At 28.4% G+C, this 20,242-nt stretch overlaps 1 protein-coding gene across 4 annotated transcripts in view; it reads left to right on the top strand.

Annotated features, from left to right (window-relative positions):
- Eip93f (Ecdysone-induced protein 93F) overlaps positions 1-20,242 on the top strand; it is an 85,338-nt gene that overhangs the window by 53,745 nt on the left and 11,351 nt on the right. For 2 of the 4 annotated variants that reach the window (XM_074250636.1, XM_074250635.1), the window contains exons 4-10: positions 880-1,191; positions 1,284-1,523; positions 3,177-3,256; positions 5,889-6,291; positions 10,219-10,459; positions 11,812-12,655; positions 14,053-15,305. In XM_074250636.1, coding sequence (XP_074106737.1) covers positions 880-1,191; positions 1,284-1,523; positions 3,177-3,256; positions 5,889-6,291; positions 10,219-10,459; positions 11,812-12,655; positions 14,053-15,298 — 3,366 coding nt within the window. In that variant the 3' untranslated portion in view covers positions 15,299-15,305. The remainder of the gene's footprint in view (positions 1-879; positions 1,192-1,283; positions 1,524-3,176; positions 3,257-5,888; positions 6,292-10,218; positions 10,460-11,811; positions 12,656-14,052; positions 15,306-20,242) is intronic. The other 2 variants (XM_074250637.1, XM_074250638.1) reach the window with 2 other exon arrangements.

Here is a 20,242-nt window from a genome sequence, read left to right as displayed (position 1 = left end):
AGTTAATTAAGTAGTTTTAATATTACTTATTTTCACCCATTATTGGTTCTCTTCACATTTACAATACGTTGGATGCGTTCAACATATACGTTTTTAACGTCCATTACGTTCAAATGACGATTGTTAACGTTCAATACGTTGAATCTACGATTTAAATTTCAACTCGGGGTGATTTTTGGTTCAAAAATTTGGCTCTTGGGTCAAGTCACTTTTTTTATCAGTGCACCAAATTATTAAACCATTTCTTCGGAAGACAAAAAGAGTAAGTTACAAGTTTGACATGAACATCAAGCAAACGGGTGCTCTTTCCCCTTGGTACACGTTCTCATAAAAATGTAAATTGTATTGTGTTACCTTTTTGCATTAATAAAAATTTTACTTTATACAAAAAATTTATTATCATACACTGAGAGAAAAAATTCATTTAGATAAAAATGAGTAATGTTGAAATTTTATTTCTTAGCTGAGGAAATAAAAAATTTTTTTTAGAAACTTTTTTTATTGAAAAAAGGTTTTCTAGATTTAAAAAATTAATTTTAAATGGACAACTTGCGAATTTTTCACCTCTAAAATTTAACTTAATTGGAATTTTATAGACTTTGTTCTACATAAATTTTATTTTTATACTATTAAATTATTTCAAAAGTATATCTAATTTACGCCGAATTATTAGAGCTTCAATTTAAAAACAAAAAAATTTATTTTCCTATATCGGATATTTAAAATTAAATTGTACTAGTTTTTTTTTACGGATTAGATGTTTGCCTGTGGAGAGTTAAAGTTAAAAACGTTCAATTTATTGATTAATTTTATTCGATATTGAATAAAATGTTTTTAATCCAAATATTATCGTTTTTTTTTTTTTTTTTTTTTTTCAAGGAACAGGTGGCAGAAAGTTTATCGAACCAAATACAAGGATCACCGTGTCTATTGCGGGTAAAGAAAGAAGAAGAGCTTCAAGAATTACCGCTACAAGTGAATTGTGGCGAAACAATCAGAAGCATCACAGATTCCGAAATAAACAAATCAGCACCAGCAATAGGAAGTGCAGAAGAACAACAAGCATCAATAGGTTGCCCTCCGTTACATTTCCATCGGCACACCAGTCCACCACCAGAGGACTGGAAACCTCTAGACAAGTGTTGCTTATGTCTCGATGGAAAATTATTTCACGAAGATCAACCTCCTCTTGTTAGTAATCACTTCTTATCTTTTAAACTAATTTTATTAAAATATATAATATCAGCATTTCCAGTTTATTCTCAATTAATTGTCTGTTACAGAGTCCTCAAAGCGAAAGCAGCGGTAGTTCGAGATCTGCAGAGTCACCCATGTCTGTGCAAGTCGACCCGATGGCAGCCTCCGTGGTTGCAGCCGCGCTCAGCGGAACATATCCGACCTTATTGCCACAGTGGTGTCTACCACCGAGAGAAACACCTCTTATGGTTGTACAATCTCTTCAAGAAACCGGCCAGTTGTCCGATCAACCACTTGATCTCTCAGCAAAACCGAAAAGTTCTCAGGTTTGTCATTTAAAATTTTTTTTTTTTAATTTCTAACGAACGGTCAAAATTTTCTTAAGTTTTTTATATTAAGGTAGTTGTCGTGGTTAAGGCATATCGTTAAAAAATTCTAAATTTTTGTATTCTTATTAAGGACATGATGATATAATTGCCCTAAAAATTTGAAGTCGATTGACCACCTATAACCCGAGATTAATTCTTTGGCCGTCTAATTATTTATAAATCAAAAATTAAATTTCAATAATTTATGAGAAAATATACACAGAAAAAAAGGTTCACTTGAGCCAAGAAAATATTTTTCTTCCTAATTATTTTCTTGAGCGGAAAAAAATTTTTTTTTGACATAAGAAATTTCACTTATATATTCCAACAAATTACTTTTCTTGCTTTAAGAAATACGTATTTTGATCCAAGAAAATTTATTTAAGTCAAAAAAATCTTCTCGTTTTGAGAAAATTCAGCTTTTTGCTCCAAAAAATTTAGTTCTTGATAAAAGTAAATTTTCTTGTCTTAGGAAAATTTCTCTCTTGCTTCAAAAAATTAAATATCTCGATAGAAGTAAATTTTCATTAATATTTTTGTTGATTAACATGTCAAATGGAGAGATCAAATAATATTAAATTATTTTTTTTCATTCAATCTGTATAATTGCACGCTAAAATAATATAAAATGGGCATCAAATATTCAAGAGAAAAATTTTCTCAAGGTGAGAAAATTTTTTTCTCAGCTGAAATAAGTGGCGCTGCTTCCCTAAAGTATCTAAAAATCTTGATCAAATATAAAAATTTATTGTATTAAGTATTTATGATTATTCGAATTAAGAAAAAATTACTTCCACCAAGAATAGAATTTCAATAAAAATTTTTACTTCGGCCATCACAACTTCGGTCTTCCTTCAGGCACCCGAAAATTTTCTTGCGTCAAGAATTTTGTTCTGCAGTCAAGAAAGTTTTCTTTCTGTGTATATCTACTGAGTCGGGCAGATTACAGTCTTACATAAAAATTATGGATTCCTTAGCTACAAGCTCATATTTTTGCGGCGCGTAAAATCTCTAATTTTTTGACATTATTGTACCATGACAACTACCTTAAAGAGGATAGCCACTTTGACGGCCGAAAAAATAAGTGATTTTCGGGAATTTTTTTGATCGAGAAAATAAATAAATTTGAGGATCAGATTTTTTTGTTCTCTTAAATATACTTTAAAAATTTACATCCTAAATTTATGTTAAGAAATATCAAATCGTTATCAAGTTATTAAAATTTTTGTCCAGCCGAAAAAAAATTTACATTATAATCTGTATAAATGTGATTATCGTTGCACACAGCCGATTTCTTTTTTTATTTTTCTTGAAAAAAAAATAAGCAACTGAAAATTTTTCCATATTTTTTACTTTTTATTTGGATTGATATTTGTTTGAGCAAAAACGGTCGGTCTGTCTGCTCTCACTAGAGTGACTTTATCTCCGAAAATTTTCAAAATTTTTATCTACAATTTTATACAAATTTTAATTGAAAGCAAAAAAAGAAATTTTTTTTATTCGTACAGGGGCTCTCCCTCTTCAAAAGACCAAAAATTAAAATTTTCTGTGCATATATATTAATAACTTATCAAAATGATCATAAAAATTGTACAAAAAATTTTATTTTAGGAAAACAACATATCTGTGCTGGAACAACAAAAAATACCTCTGAGAATGCCGACAGGGTTAGATCCTAAAAGTTTATTTGCGTATGTATTATTTTATTTTTATATACACAAAAAAAAATTAACAAAAAAATTAATTTGAATCAAGAAAAAAATTCTTAAACCAAAAAAATAATTTTAAAGATGAAATTCTTCAAAATTTTTTACTTGATTCAAGTAAATTTTTTTTTCTGTGTGACCAAAAAAAAATAGTAAACTATTTAATTTTAAGTAAATTAATTTGTCGCTGTTTTTAGTAACGAAAATTTTAACTGGTACCAAAAATGACTTTAAAAAAATGATTCTAAATTCTGCATTTTTTAATAATTCAATAGCCGGTGACCTCAAGTATTGACATCTATTAAAAAAATTGAACAAAGTTTTATAAGCAATAAGTAACTGCTAAATAATTCGATGCAAAAAGTTTTATAAACTTTAATAATTCACATTTTTCTTGTAAAATAAAATTACAAGTATTCATGCATAATAAAGAAAAATGTAAACCTGAATTATTATTATTAGTTTTAAAAAAATCCAATAAATTATTAGCGAAAATTGCATTGCTTTTGTATCGTGAATTTTCATACCCCGATATTTTAGCGCGTAAAATTTTTTATCGTCTTCTATTATTAGCTGCACTGTAATCTGTACCTCCTGACTTAACAAAAGAGTGAAAGAGTTGTGCAACAACCGGCAGAAGAATGAGAAAAAGATAGCAAATACTCAAGCTGGTTCATACCCGCTAACCGATAAGATTACAAGAGAGTAATGTCTTTCACCTCGAAATTCGTTAAAGACTCATTCGGTCGGTTCAACTCCCTCGTCGTTTTCAGTACGTTTTATAAAAAAGTTTATAATATTAAAACGAAATAAAATAAATATTTAGCAAAACAGATGCTCAAGTTCATTCACTTAGCAATTGATCATGGGTGGATGCCTTGATATCATCAGCCAAATACAAAGTTTACCAAACTGGATATGTACTTTTATCAGTATAAATTCAGAGTCAGGCAACGCGCAACATGCTCTCGAGAGCAATGCACTCACATTATATCTCATATGAAGGACAAGATTTTAAAGTTAGCCCTGGGTTCATTTACACTTAATCTTATCACATTTTATTTAAAAAAAACTTTGATAATTTGTGTATCATTTTTTTTGTTTATATTTTTAATTGTTAAAACAACTTTTAAAGAATATCCAATTAAATAAATTTATTAAAAAATTAAAACATTAATTTTTTACAAAATCTTGTCCAGTTCTTAAAAATATTTTATTTGGCAAAGAATTTTGAATCATGAAAAATCAACTCAATTTAATATTTTTTGAATATTTAATATATAGTATTTTTTATCAAAGCAAAAAATGATAAGAGTATTGATATTTTATCTTATTAATCCTGATGTGCATAGATAATATTTTGAAAGAGATTTTATCATTTTTTAGTTAGTTTTAAATGTTTTTGTTAATCATAAGATAATGCAATATATTAGATAATTATGTTGGGTGATTTTATCGAGATTTAATTGACAATATAATAAAATATCTGAGTTAACAAATACTTGTTTTCTTGGTTTAAATAGAAAAATTCTTAAACTAAGAAGTTTTTCTTGGCTTAATTGAATTTTATTTGATTCAAGAATCTTTCGTCGTAATTAAAGACAATGAAACTGTTCAAAATTATTTTCTTAATTCAAGAATTTTCATCTTGATTCAAGTTAAATTTTTTTTCCGTGTAGAAACAAGTTCATATTTCATGAAAAATTGAATATTTATAAACTTACAGAAAAATTAATAAATATTTTTTTTTAATTTTTGTTTTTAAATCGTTCAAAACCCAAAGATCTGTAAAAAATTAATTTGAGCATATTAATTTTAATTAATTAAAATTAATTAAAAAGGAGCAAATTAAAAACAATTATTGAGTTGCGTGCACTGAAAAAAAAAATTAACTTAAATCAAGAAAAAAATTCTTGATCCAAGAAAATAATTTTGAAGAGTTTAATTGCCTTGAATCGAGACGAAAAATTCTTGAATTGAATAAAATTTACTTAAACCAAAAAAATTTCTTAGTTTAAGAATTTTTATACTTAAATCAAGAAGATGAAATTCTTCAAAATTATTTACTTGATTCAAGTAAATTTTTTTTTCTGCGTGGTTACTCAGTTTCTGAATATTTAATTCACATGACTAAACTTTTTTTGACCCACGTCACATTTTTTTTTAAAGTTCATTGAAAATTAAATAATGAAAAAAAAAAAATTTTTTTTTTAATTTATAAAAAATGTACAGATTTTTTCTTTAATTATTGTTTTGGATTATAGATAGACCATAAGTCAGAATAATTTTTTTCAAAATGTTCATTTTTTGAACTTCCATATATCTTGTAATTTTTTTTTTAAGCATTCCTAATTTTAATTTTAAAAGAGTACATAATAAAAATTCGACTCTTTGATTGCAACTTTTTTTTTTTTAATTTTCAGGCTTAAGATAAGCATTTTAGTAAATTGCTCAGGAAAAAAAAATTTATTAAGGTCATAAAATTTTTATATTAAGATAAAAAAAATTGTGCGCCCTTTTATCTTTTGACACGTGATATTTCGGGCGTCGATAAAAATTACACAAAAAAAAATATTTTTGATTCATAACATTAAAATAAATTAATTTTATTAAACAGCTCATCTTTCCGCGCCAAACCAAGATTGACAGGTCCGGTTGGAGCCGGTGGTGTGTCTGTAGTCGGTGGTGGAAGGCGAACTTACACAGAAGAAGAGTTACAAGCTGCACTCAGGGATATTCAAAGTGGAAAACTTGGAACGCGAAGGGCAGCTGTAATCTATGGAATACCAAGAAGCACCTTACGTAACAAGGTCTACAAGCTTGCAATGGAACGTGAAAGAGACGCGTCTCTGACTAGCACCCACTCACACACCCATGAGTCTGGTGTTTCAGCATCAACCAATACATCTACTACCTTATTAACAACAACAACAATAACTACAACAACAGCAACAACACCATCTACACCAAATACGACCCAAAATGCCTCCGCAAATACTCCGTCCTCGCCAATGGATGAGGTAGGTTTTGGGGATGAAAAAATTTTAATTTAACAAATAAATTATGTATAAATATTATGGGAGAAAAGTTATTTTTACAAGTTCTATTTATTACATAGAGATATCTATAACATACTTTCATTTAAAGTTATCCAGAATTAGAATCTTTCTAGTATTTATATTTTTTCGTCATTAATTTAAAAAAAAATAATTATTCTACGGAAATTGGAATTAAAAGCTTATCAAGTTAGAAAACTGAATCAGTAGCTTGTAATTTAAAGGAGATAGCCACTGTAATGATCGAATTTATTTGACCGGGAAAATAAAAAAATTTGATGACCAGGTTTTTTTTTTGTTCTAAGAAATCTTAAAAATCAAAATTTTTAAAAATCTGTTACTCTAAAATACGTTACTCTAAAATCATGTCGCGTTACTGATGCCATAAGGGCGTATAATAAAAATCCTATTTTTTTTCCGAGTCCAAAAAAAATTTTTAACTTTGAGAAAATTTTTTTTTTGCATTTCTTAACGTTTCATACAAAAATACGTTGATTCCCGAAAAAAAAAATTTTTATACGCCCCTATGGCATCCGAGGTGGGTCCCGAGAGCCATAAGGGCGTATGAAAAATTTTTTTTGGATACCGATGTATTTTTTCATGAAATGTAAAGATATGCAAAAAAAATTTTTTTTTCAAACTAAAAATTTTTTTTGGACTTAGAAAAAAAATCGAATTTTTGTTATACGCCTTTATGGCATTCGAGGTGGCTCCCGGGAGCCACAAGGGCGTATAAATTTTTTTTTGCATTAATTTTGATTTAAAGCAAAAAAAATTTTTTTATTCATCACAGTGGCTAACAACCTTAAATACAAGTATAGAAACAATTACTTTCAAATTTTAAAAAATGAGTTTTATTTTTTTTTGTAGCATAACAGAAGTCGTTTATTAAAAAATAAATATTTTTTAAAACGCATACAAATTTATACTGTTAAGTAAAAAGTTACTTTTCTTTTCATTAACATTTTTTCTTGTAAATTTTCAATTTTTGTGATAAGAAGTAGTAAGATGCGTTACAAGGCTGACATCAAAGAACTACTTCTAAAAAATTGAAACTGTAGCTCCGATTTATTTATGATTAATTACAGTATTAAATTTTTTTGTTGCAAAATTAAATTTTTCTTTGAAAAATCGCAATTGTTTCTACAGTAAGCTTCCAACAAATAAAATTACTCTATTTACAGAATAACAAGATCCTAGACGATTCTAATTCTGTATAAAAAATATTTTTCGGGTGTTATCATTAAAATTAAAATACAAGTAATATTCCGTATAGGAATCCTCTACTTAACTTTTAAATTGGGATCATCAGTATGAAAATAATTTAACTAACTATCGCGAAATGAATAAAGTTTCGTACTTTACTTACAAGTAACTCGATTTCTCGTTTGTTATCTCGAAGATGAAATTATCTTATACTCTTTAAATCTCCAATATATATTTGATTAGAGAGAAGGAATGGAGCTTCCCCAAAACGAACCTCTAGCATGACTAACAATTAATGAATCCGTATAGAGTAAGCATCTGCATGATTTACACATGAGCACCGAAAATAAAACTTATAACCGGTATACTTCTAAATTACTTTAAATATCCGTAGTTTTCTTTTAATTCCGCATGAACTATCATTGTTAATATCGTTATCAATATTTGTAGTTAAACATTCGGCTATTTGATGTCCGAAAAATTCTGAAAATCGAGGTAAGTTTTGGGCAAGCATTCACAAAGATAATTCGTATAATTATTCTTCTATTATCATTATACTGAGCTTAGGTTCGTTTAATTTTTTTTTGCAATGCATTCGATACATATTTTTTCATATTATTAAATGTATTTTGTGTAATAAATAATAAATAATGCTGAATACCAATTTTCGCGGTGTACTGCTTGAAATATCATTTAGATGCACGCATAAATAGAAGACTTTTCGAAGTCAAATTTCATTTTTAACTTTTTTTAACCAGAAAATTTATTCTTAAAAAATTTCTACTTTATTTTTTGATAATTTCGGTCTCAAATCTTCCTTAAAAAAATCACAATTTATTTAAATCAAAAATGATGAAATGAATATTCTTTTCAATGAAAGAAATTCAATTGTGATATCTGCGCGAAACTGAATTAATTAGAGCAATAATTCAATGGAACAACATTTATTCCAAATAATTCTCATTACAAATCTAATATTCTAATTAAAATTGATTTATCAAGATAAATGAAATAATTATCAGAATTTCAAACTTCAAATAAGTTGTCTCAGTATGACCTACTAAAAATAATGTACACAGTATTGTGTCACAGTGATAACTGCAGTCAATATTTATTTATTTAATTTAATAAAATTTATACATTCGTGTAAAATACTATCAATTTTGCTCGATGTTATCTCATACCTGCATGACGCTTGATTATTGTGCGTCCAACTAAGATACAGTGGAGTCTCTCCAACCTTTTTTGTTCTCTAACTTAAACGTCAGAAATTTAAAACTGATCGCAGAAAAAGTTGCAGAGACTCCACTCTATTCGAAACACTAATGTAAACTAAAACATCAAACACTATTTCTTCAAAACACCCGGGTCGAAAAATTTAAACTGATTTTGAGCAAAATGATCTGCATTTGAACTTATTGATCTGTATTTGAATTTTTAAAAACATTTTCATCTGTGTTTGATCTACTATTCAAGTTATTTATCTGTTTTGAGTCTAAACAACCTTTTAGTAAAATAATTGAGCAGCTATAAATATTTTATGCTGTTTCTAATCTAATGAGACTAAAAAGTTTGATCGGTTTTTAGTCTAGTTAATTTGTACTTGGACTTTATGTATTGTTTTCAAATTCAATATGAAATCTTATACTGTTTTTGATCTACAATTTTAATTCTAAATGTTCAAAGACCAAAAGTCGACTAAATTGGCGACTTATAATTTTGTTGAGTCTTAAGTATATTATTAAAAATTATTACAAGTCGCATTTATTTGAAAAAATAAATTAATTTATAATATATTGATGCGCTCTCTTGTTTTATGAACTGATCGTTGATCATAATCTTACATCTGTCATATTTATTTGTCATAGCTTAACATTTCATCGGCTATAAAAGTTTTGTATCTGCGAATATTAGTTGCAGTGATAACTAATAAATTTGTATTAACATACGTAAAATAATTCTCATCGTTTCATTCGATCTAAATCTATAGTTTTCTAATCATCGATATTAAAGACAATGTGAATACATCGACAAGATTAAAATGTTGACAAGATGACAAGATTAATATTAAACTTTGTAATTTCACGCATCATTTAATGAGCGGTATTCACTATTTGGTAGTGCGAAGTATACCGTTTGGTATACATTGTACCACGAAATAGTGAATAGTCACTATTTTAGTTTCAGAGAATGAAAAGCCGTGCCCTGTAGAGGATCTTCGAGGACACGAATAAAACGATAATAAATAAATAAATAAATATATTACTATTGTTATGATTATTTTCATTATTATTATTATCGAATTCGTAAAAGGTCTGTTTTTGATCTACAGGCGATCAAAAACTGAATAAAAATTATGGAACGTTTTGGTCTGTTTTTGACCTTGATGTGATCAAAACCAGCTAAATGATTGTGACAAAAAAAGTCTGATTTTGGATTTGAAACAATAGAAAACAATTTTATTGTAAAATTAAAAATTGTCTAAAATTAGTCTGAATTGGAAATAGTACGGGTTAAAACAGATTAAATTTTTTGACCCGGGAGATACATTGGAAATTTATTTATCACACAGTCGTACAAATTTAAAAATAAACGTTAGAACAATCATCTATTTGAGAATGATAGTATTAAATACTTTTGTAAGAACTGTTTAATGGAAGATAAAAGATATTAATTTTTCTGCAGGCGGATGACAAGGAACTGTCTGGTGCTGAAGACGAGAAAGAAGTAGAGAAAGCTTTATTAAAACCTTTACTTTCACTGGAAGATCTCGTAAGATTTTCGGCTTTAGAAGCTGGAGGTGGAGACTCACTTAGGACTCTGCTTCAACGTGGCCAAGAATCCGGCACGGAATGGCCAGGCTTTGAGCATCCTAACATCGGTCCATACATTCAGAAAATGCTTGCTGCTGCAGCACCATTTAAAGGTTAATATTTTACTGATCTAATACACCGAGAAAAAAAATTTATTTTAAAAAAAATTTTGAACAATTTTATTTTTTAGCTAAAGAAATAAGAAATTTTTTTCAGTTATTTTTTGATGAAAAAAAATTTTTTGAATTTAAATCAAAATTTGCAAGCTCTGACAAGAAAAAAAATTTGAAACGATTCGAAATGATAAATATATAGAAATAATTTTTGCATGGGTTGAATCGTTTTAATTTTTTTTTTTTTTAATAAGGGAGTTGTCTATTTAAAATCATTGTTTTCCAAATCAAAAAAAAATTTTTTAACATCCCGCTAAGAAAATTGAATATGTGTGTATGTATGTAAACCTCTCATAATTTTTGAACGGCTTGGCCGATTTGATTGCGGTTGGTGTCATTTGAAAGGACTTGACCAAACTTAGGTTTGAATATAATTTGGACCGATTCCGACCGGTAGATTTTGAGGAATCTTAAAAAAACTACGAAAAAAATTTTTTTCAAATCAAGTTTTTTTTTTTAATAACTTTTAAACGGCTCGATCGATCAATTCCAAAAACTAATCAGCTCTTAACATCGAAAAACCACGTCGATCGCCACCAAGCCGGTCAAAATCGGTTGATTCGTTCGTGAGTTATCGTTGATGAAAGAAATCGAATAAAAGCGTTTTTTTTTTAATTACACTGAAACTTCTGGTCTTATCAATTTGTGTTTAAAAATTTATCATTGAATTTGAAAAACTGCGTCAAATGCCGCCAACCGCGTGAAAATCAGTTCATTCATTCAAAAATTATTGCGGTTTGAAAATTCAAAAAATAGTGTTTTATAAAACTTCTATGAGACTTTTGAGCTCGGAGAGCTCAAAACTACATCAAAATTATATTTTTGAGCTCTTCGAGTTCAAAAACGTATTAAGCGCAATTTTGAGTGCTTAATTACGAAAGTAGCGGGAAGTTGCAGGGATGGCATTCAGGGTCAACCGTTTTCCTAGTTTTCTTTTTTACTAGAGTTACTGTGAAAAAAATTTTTAATTCTTCAGCTAAAAAATAAAATTGTTTGAAATTTTGAACAAATATATTTCTTATTTTATTGTTAATTTTTTTTAAATAAATTTTTTTTCTGTGTAATTAATGAATAAAATTAAGTTTCTATCAAACTCAAAAGTGTAATTAGGTCACTTTTAACAGAATATTTTTTTTTTTAAACTTACTCGATCTGCAGTACTAAACACCTACGAGCAGTAATTGTAAGCTTTCAAAAATCGATAGAAACTAATTTCAAATATTTTATTAAGTTATTTGTAGTTATTTGTAACAACTAAAATGAACTATTCTCTAATATTTATTTATTTTCAGACTTGGAGTCTCAAGACTACAAAATACCTGAAGCTATGAAACGGCTAATGACTGAAGACAAGAGAACACACAATAACCTGAACGGAGATCAAAATCAGCAACAGCTGGTTCATTCCCATCAATTCCATCAGTCATCACAAGTTCAACAAAATCTTCCTATGACGAATAATGATTTTAATCCGGCAATTGAAGAAGAAGCGAGTGACAGTGCTCAAGGCAGAGCTATACTGAAAATTCCGTCCTACAAGCCAGCGGGCACATCAGGTTCAAGCAAAAATAACGGGGAACCAACATCAACTGCATTTGCCCAAGGTTTTGCAGCGATATCTGGTACTGCAACGAGTCCTGGTCTTATAGAACGCGCAAGTCCAGCCTTCTCAGGCACAAGTAGTCCCACCAATTCTCTTGTTGGTAAAGCAGTAGGCGTAAATTTTCGTGACGTTATAGCTAAAAGTATTAGCTCAAAGTTTCAAGAAGGACAATCTAATTTGGCTGGTCAGCCCTCGGCTCCAGGCCAAGCCGCCGCAATACTCAGTGATTCGAATCCGTATAAAAGAGGACGGTATACACCACCTCAGCAGCCCCAATCTCAGCAGCAGTCACAAATACAGCAACAAAAACTTCAATCCCAAGATAGCAAATCAAAAGCTAGCTCTGGTGGCAAGGGTACTAGACCCAAAAGAGGAAAATATAGAAATTATGATAGGGATAGTCTTGTTGAAGCTGTTCGCGCTGTACAAAGAGGAGAAATGAGCGTTCACAGGGCAGGAAGTTACTATGGTGTACCACATTCCACTTTAGAGTATAAAGTTAAAGAAAGACATCTTATGAGACCAAGAAAAAGGTAAATAACTATTGTAAATAATTACGTGTGAAAAAGGTAAAAGGTGCGCAAAAAAATTTATTTTAAAATCGTTCAATGATCTGTAAAAACATAATTTAGGCATCTTATAGCTAAAAGGATGTATCTCAAGACATGTGCCCTTTAAGCTTTGAAAAAGTTGTGCCTAAAGCTATAAGGGCAAAAAAATTTAAGTTTTAATTCAAAACGTTGATAAACAGTTTCAAAGTGCTCAATTATTGTAAAAACACTATAAACACTGGACTATAAGAAAACTGGTACAAAATTTACAAGTTCCCATCGTAAACGTAGTAAAATTCATTGGAAATTTTTTACCGTGAAGGAACAAAACGACAACGATTGCTTAGTTTCTCAAAGTTCATAAAAAATTGAACAATAAAAAAAAAAAAATAAGGAAAACGGTTGACCCTGAATGCCATCCCTGCAACTTCCCGCTACTTTCGTAATTAAGCACTCAAAATTGCGCTTAATACGTTTTTGAACTCGAAGAGCTCAAAAATATAATTTTGATGTAGTTTTGAGCTCTCCGAGCTCAAAAGTCTCATAGAAGTTTTATAAAACACTATTTTTTGAATTTTCAAACCGCAATAATTTTTGAATGAATGAACTGATTTTCACGCGGTTGGCGGCATTTGACGCAGTTTTTCAAATTCAATGATAAATTTTTAAACACAAATTGATAAGACCAGAAGTTTCAGTGTAATTAAAAAAAAAACGCTTTTATTCGATTTCTTTCATCAACGATAACTCACGAACGAATCAACCGATTTTGACCGGCTTGGTGGCGATCGACGTGGTTTTTCGATGTTAAGAGCTGATTAGTTTTTGGAATTGATCGATCGAGCCGTTTAAAAGTTATTAAAAAAAAAAACTTGATTTGAAAAAAATTTTTTTCGTAGTTTTTTTAAGATTCCTCAAAATCTACCGGTCGAAATCGGTCCAAATTATATTCAAAATCTAAGTGTGGTCAAGCCTTTTCAAATGACACCAACCGCGATCAAATCGGCCAAGCCGAAACGGGGTAAAAACAATAACTTTCCGATTTTTGAAAATTTTCAATTTTATGCCATAATAAATCAGAATAAATTTTTTGAAAATTCAAAAATGTTAATTGTTTTTGATTTTTAGGCTAAAGATAAGCATTTCAGTAAATTTTGCTCGGAAAAAAAATTATAAGCTTTTTTAGCTTAAGATCATAAAATTTCAAATTTCTAAAACTTCCTTAAAAAGGAAAAAGAAAATCAAATGTTTAATTTTTATGCCCAAAATACCAATCGATTGACGATAAGAAAATAAATCATGCGTCCTTTACCTTTTGGCAAGCGTAATAATTATTATTCATAAGATATTAATAAATTTTAATTTATTTAATTCCGCAGAGATCAAAAACCTCAGGATGAGAAAGCTAAGGAATCGACCACTACCACTGCAACGGTGCGACCTGGTCCTCAGGACAAAAAAGCTCCTTTAAAAACTCAAAAACCATTTGCAACTGGTCCAGGAAGTATATCAGGTCCAAATGGACTAAAAATTCCGCCATTTTTAGAAAATCTGCCGCATTTGCCGTTCCCCCATCCATTTAACTTTTGGGGCCCACCGCCATTTATGTCTTCGCCCTTCATTCCTGGTGCTTCTAATGTACCGACAATGCTCCCTGAGCAGTACTTTGCAACACAAAGAATACGAGGCTTGCAGGAACAGCAGAGAAGTGCAATAGTACAGCAGCAAAGGGATAAAGATAACGCTGGTACTGATTCAGAGCCAGGAACGTCGAATTCCCGAGGTTCGTCGATTGTAAAGACGACCCGAGAAATGGCAGAGAGTCTTTACGACGGCAGTGGTGTAAACGGAAGCTTTTTAGATAATCTGATCAGATCGAGTCTTGAAACAGGTATTCCAAGAGAGCAGCGGTTAAGTACAGAAGGTCAATCATCAACCCCAGTAGGACACTATCACTCAGACGTTATTGGAAGCAAAGCTTTGTTGGACCAACTCTGTCGGAATCCTAGGAGGACGCCCTTATCCAGAGGCGCGCAGGACAGCAGTGAAGACGAGAGTTATCGAGGAGCTACGACAAAATCGTTGCCTGAGAGACCTGAAAGAGTTCCTACCGTTGACTTGAGCCCTTCACCCGATGGGACGAAAGTTGATGACCAAACAAACGACCGCGTTACTTCTCCGGCGACCCCAATGGTCGTCTCTAGAACTACCAGTCGAGACGAGGATACTAGAGATTCTAAAGTAGATTCTAAAAGCAACAGAGAACAAGAGGTTTACAATGGCGGTAAAGATGACCGCGGATCTAATAAAACGGTGAGTTTACAGCAACAACAGCTGAATAACTACTCGGATGTACACAATCTCTATCCCGTATCAACCGAAAAAAAAAGTGCCTGTGATAGTAAGCTTAAAATAGATCATTCGAATCAGAAAACTCAACATTCCTATTCGCACCAAAAGGAATTTGCAAATGTAAGCGGACTAGTGCAATTGCAAAAAGAGTATACCGGTGCAAATAGTAGATCTACCGACGGAAACCAACCGACAAACTCTCAGCCGGCGACCCAACCTGCCCAGGAGCCTTGCAACCCTCCACTGAGTATGGAAGACTCTATAGAGCAGTAAACAAAAAGTTAGTATCATCAATCGTTAACAAACAGATCAAAGAAAACAAACAAAATATTATATAATTAGAAATCAGTTTTGATTAGACTTAATTATTACTGAACAAGTCATCATCTTCTTTGACTCAAGTATTTTATCTTTTTATTTAAATTGTCTTATATTATTTTTGTTATTGGCGAATTAAGATTTTAATAAGTTAGGTAAAAATTTATAAGCTACGCAATTTAAATTTAAACTTTTAAAAATGCGGGTGATTAAATTATATAAAAATTTATCAATTTTTACTCGTCAGTGGTAAAAGTATTTATAATTAGTTCTAAAATAAATCTAACTTATGATGATGATAATAATTTATAAAATAAAATTAATTAAAAAAAAACGCGCAGGTCTATTGCGTGGTTTAGGATATATAATTACTGAATCCTATTCGAAGAGATGCAACAAATGCCATATTTGGCTACGATAGACATCATACCATTTATCATAAACTTAATTACTCAAATTACACATAAATATACGTGGAAGTAAACTTCATACATCGATAAATATATCTAGAGACAACCTAAATTAACTTGCAGACAAAATACAAACTGTATAACACAAGACAAATAACAAAACAAAAAAGATACAAATGCGCACGATCATTTAAAACACCCGCACACTTACTCATTGTGAATACATACTAATATTATTTGAACTTTAAGTATGTGATGGTTCATAAATATATATATATGTTAATATATACAAAGGGCAGGTGAAAAAATAATGAAAATTGACACAACATATTTTTTCCTCTATCAATGTAAAACTAACTAATATAATTACCGATAATTAACATTAATTAACTATTAAAAAGCAACATAATTATATTTAAGAATATTATAAATATATATAAATATATACATATATTTTTGATCATTACGAAATATGAGATTAGAAAAAAAAAAAAAACTAAACTAATAAAAAATAGCAAGCCAAAACTTTTATTGGCGTGTGCTATTTAAGAAGAAAGCGTGAGCTGAAAAAAAAAATAAAATCAAGAAACTAAGGCATTTTCACATGGCGACAATATTATGTAGAGTCTCAATTCTTCTGGGTGGACATAATGATAAATAGAAAAAAAAAATAATAACATATGGAATAGAATTTTTTAAGTAAAAGTTATATAAGATTATAATAAAACTTATATTCTTGTCTCGCTAATTATATGTAGTTCAATAAAAATAATATCTATTGCTGAATGACGAATAAAATAGTTAAAATTATTTTCGAGTTCGACAAAACAAAACATCATTATTTACACTTATTAATAAAATGAATGAAAGTTCATTAAAGAAAATCAAATTTTATCCTCAGGAATTTTATTTGTCATTTATCAATCGATAATTATATTGGCAGTGTTTTGCTGTCGATGATCGAAAAACAATTTAGAACAAAGTATTAGAAAGATTGAAAAAAAAGAAACAATTTAAAGATAATAGGCTAATTAAAAAAAAAATTCTGAAGAAATTTCTACGCGGGTTTTTTTCGAACAATTTCTATCAGTCCGAAATTTTTTATACAAATGGAAAATTTTCTACCGTAAATTGTATGGTAATTTTTTTCCATTTAATTATTAAATTTAATTAATGAAAGACTCAATAGGGTATGTGAAAATGATATCAATGGATCAAAGTAGATAAAGAAGAGTATAAATTAAGGCGCGGATAGAATAATGTTTGAAACTAGTATGATCGAGCAGCATAATTTTAAGTAATTTACATTATACAAACAAGAAATATAAAATACTAACCAAAATGAAGAACCAGAAGAAATTAGGGCCTGAATATTTGCTAACGTTTCAAAATTATTAAGGAAATCACGTTTTTGGCGCAACAATTTTATCAGAAATTTAAAAAAAAAAATGATGAATAACGAAGTACCTACACGCTAAATAAACAAAAATTTCCACCCACTCATAGTACTAAGCCTATTCTCGCAAGTTCTCATATTATTATATCTATTTAAGTATACTACGGATAATGTGATGAGAAAAAAAAATTACTGAGGATGAAGAAAGTATAAAAAAACTATCTTGGACATAAACATACACATAACAGATATTATTATAAAACATTTAAATGTTCTATTGGACCAAACTTTCGTATAAAATGAACAAAAACTTATAAAAAATAAATTACCATAATGTTAAGAATGAGTATGTAACCGTAACTATTATACTGTACATGTGTGAACAACCGTACAGAACTTTTTTATGTACTCGTAAATAGATACTCGTTTTGGATTTCGCACTTATCACGGCTCATATGACTGAAACTTTAACGTGTACAATATTACGACAAGTATAAGGTAGAAAATCTCAAATGAACTGGCCACCAAAGTAATATTATTTATTTTTAATTTTTTTTTTTTATTTTTTAGTGGCTAATTCATTTTTGTCTTCTTCCTAATATTTAAACAACATTTCACATTTTATTAAATTAATCTCTTTGCTTACATCAAGTCTTAAAAATTTATTTAATTAATACTATTAGAGATATTAATTTTAAATTTTTAATATGTGTAATATTTATAAAAAAAATTAAATTTTTCTAAAAAGATATTTTTTTAAAAAAAAGAGTTTTAAAATATTTTTTGATTTGTTAAAAAAAAATTATCGATTTAAAAATTTTTTTATTTTTCTATAAAAATATGTTTTAAAAATTAACTAAAAATTTGAAAAGCGTGCTACGCGCGCGTGCCTTAATTTTAACCAATAAGATTCCATTTTTTTGCGAGTTTCGACTATTGACTAACTTCCTACTCTCATGTATTTTTATTGTAGGGATTTCTCTAAAAATATTTTTTTTTATTAAATCACTAATGTGAAATGTTATTTTTGTTAAATACACACACGTATAAACAGAGATAGAATAAATTTAAAAGAAAGTTCGAAATCGATAAATAAATTTATATTCTATGAAAATTACCAGCTTTTTTTATTTTAAACAGCAAAAAATTTTTTCATACTGAAATTTTGAAAATTCTTTAAAATTACAATTGTAATAAATTTAAATTAAACTTACAAAATATTTTACCGCTAAAATATTTTTGAAAAGGTATTAAATAATTTATTTGTCTATTCGAGCGAGTGTGTTTTAAAAATGCAACCCATCTCTTAAAAAATCCATCGATAGTGTGTATTTAAAAGTTGTACTATAAAAATAGCATAAAGAGCAAGGCTAACTTAATTATAATAATAAAAACTTAACTAAATTCATCTATCCAAAGAAAATGAAAATTCCAAGTTATCGTGTGTAAACATTAAGGTCTCTTTTAGGATTTAATCAAAACAACTAACGCAAAAAAGCATTAATGATTATTGTATGTAATTGTAATTAAATAATCCCGTCATTTTCATCACTTTGTGCTAATGTATCAGTCATTTTTAAAATGAATATAATCCGAGCAAAATTACAGAAAAAGTATAGCGTAAGTTACTGTTGAATAAAAGTTAAATCTTTAAAAAAATTTAAAAATCTCTTTAAATACGAAAAATGATACAAAAAAAAAAAAATTACACATAGTTCTTAGTAATTTTTGATCTTACTATTACAAACAACTCTTCTTTTATTGTGATACCATATTCTGATCCATTTAATAAGTATTTCTTCAAACTTTTAATGAAAAATTAAAATATCGTTATATGTGAAATCTATATTATGGTATACATATATCATTGATTGTCGTTATTAGTTATCATTATGATTAATTGAAAAAAAAAAAAAAAAAAAAAAAAAAACGATACAGTTATCGAGTTTAATATTATTACTATTATTATTATAATTATAAATATATATATATAAATAAATATATTTATGTCGAGTTATTGACAATCGACATTTAACTGAAATAAAAATAATTCATATAAAAATTTGATTTTTTCAATACGAAATTAAAATATTTAAAACTATAAATTGTAACTAAAGACTTTTTTATTTTATTTAAAAATAATTAAATCACCAGGAAAGATTCTATCGAAAATTGATTTCCAAAGGAGATAGCCTTTCGAATTAAATTATTAAATTGATAATATTCAATGCCAAATATAGTTAGGATATTAAATCTAAATAAAATCAATGCATTGAAAATTGAAAATTAAAAATCTTTTAACTTATTATTTAAATTTTTAAATTATACATTAAATCGTTCGTGATATTTTAATTTTTTATTTAAAAATCGATCGAGCTATCACTTTTTGTAATCATAGACGATGTGCTAATGATTCAGTGTGATGAGTTAATTAATGAGAAGGGCAAAGTTTTAAGATTAAATGAAAATATATTATATTAAAATATCTGTGATGTAAAAAAGTAACAAAATTTTGATGTATATTTTTCACAAACATATTGTAACCTCCTAGTATATATGTTTAAGATAATTAGTAATATATTATTAAATTACTATACGAAGAAAAAAAATTAAGATACATTTACGAGATTCATCTGGTCGTTAAATGGGACCAAGATGGCGAATATAAACCGGAAAGTCGAGTATGAAAAAAAATCCCTCGAGTCATTTTAAAAATTTTTAAATTTATAACTCAAATGGAAAAAAATTTTTCGTAGTAATATATTTTGATGATTAGCCTTGAAAAGTTGCTTTTTAATGCAAAGCACAATAAATTTTCGGTATTTATTTATTTTTTAAACTAAAATTAGCGACTGAGGGAAAAATAGTCCGATTGGCCCTGAAACAGCTCAATGTCAGCTACCTCACAATATTTCACGTTTGGTATGGTTCAATCATGATGTTCAAGTATCATGATGATCTAAGTTTTCAGAATCAAGCTTAAAAATAAAAATAGAGATGAAAATAAAAATCATACAATATATTGCTCATTATTTTCCTAAAAATAAATTTAATAAAAAGTAATTATAACTATATTGTGGAGGTATACGTTTA

This window comes from Cotesia typhae, unplaced genomic scaffold (assembly GCF_013202065.1).
Source record: "Cotesia typhae breed Kobodo isofemale line unplaced genomic scaffold, CoteBio_Ctyphae contig_59, whole genome shotgun sequence".
NCBI classification, from domain to species: domain Eukaryota; kingdom Metazoa; phylum Arthropoda; class Insecta; order Hymenoptera; family Braconidae; genus Cotesia; species Cotesia typhae.
The sequence above is the reverse complement of the archived record's forward strand: the minus strand, read 5'-3'. Positions and strand labels throughout refer to the sequence as shown.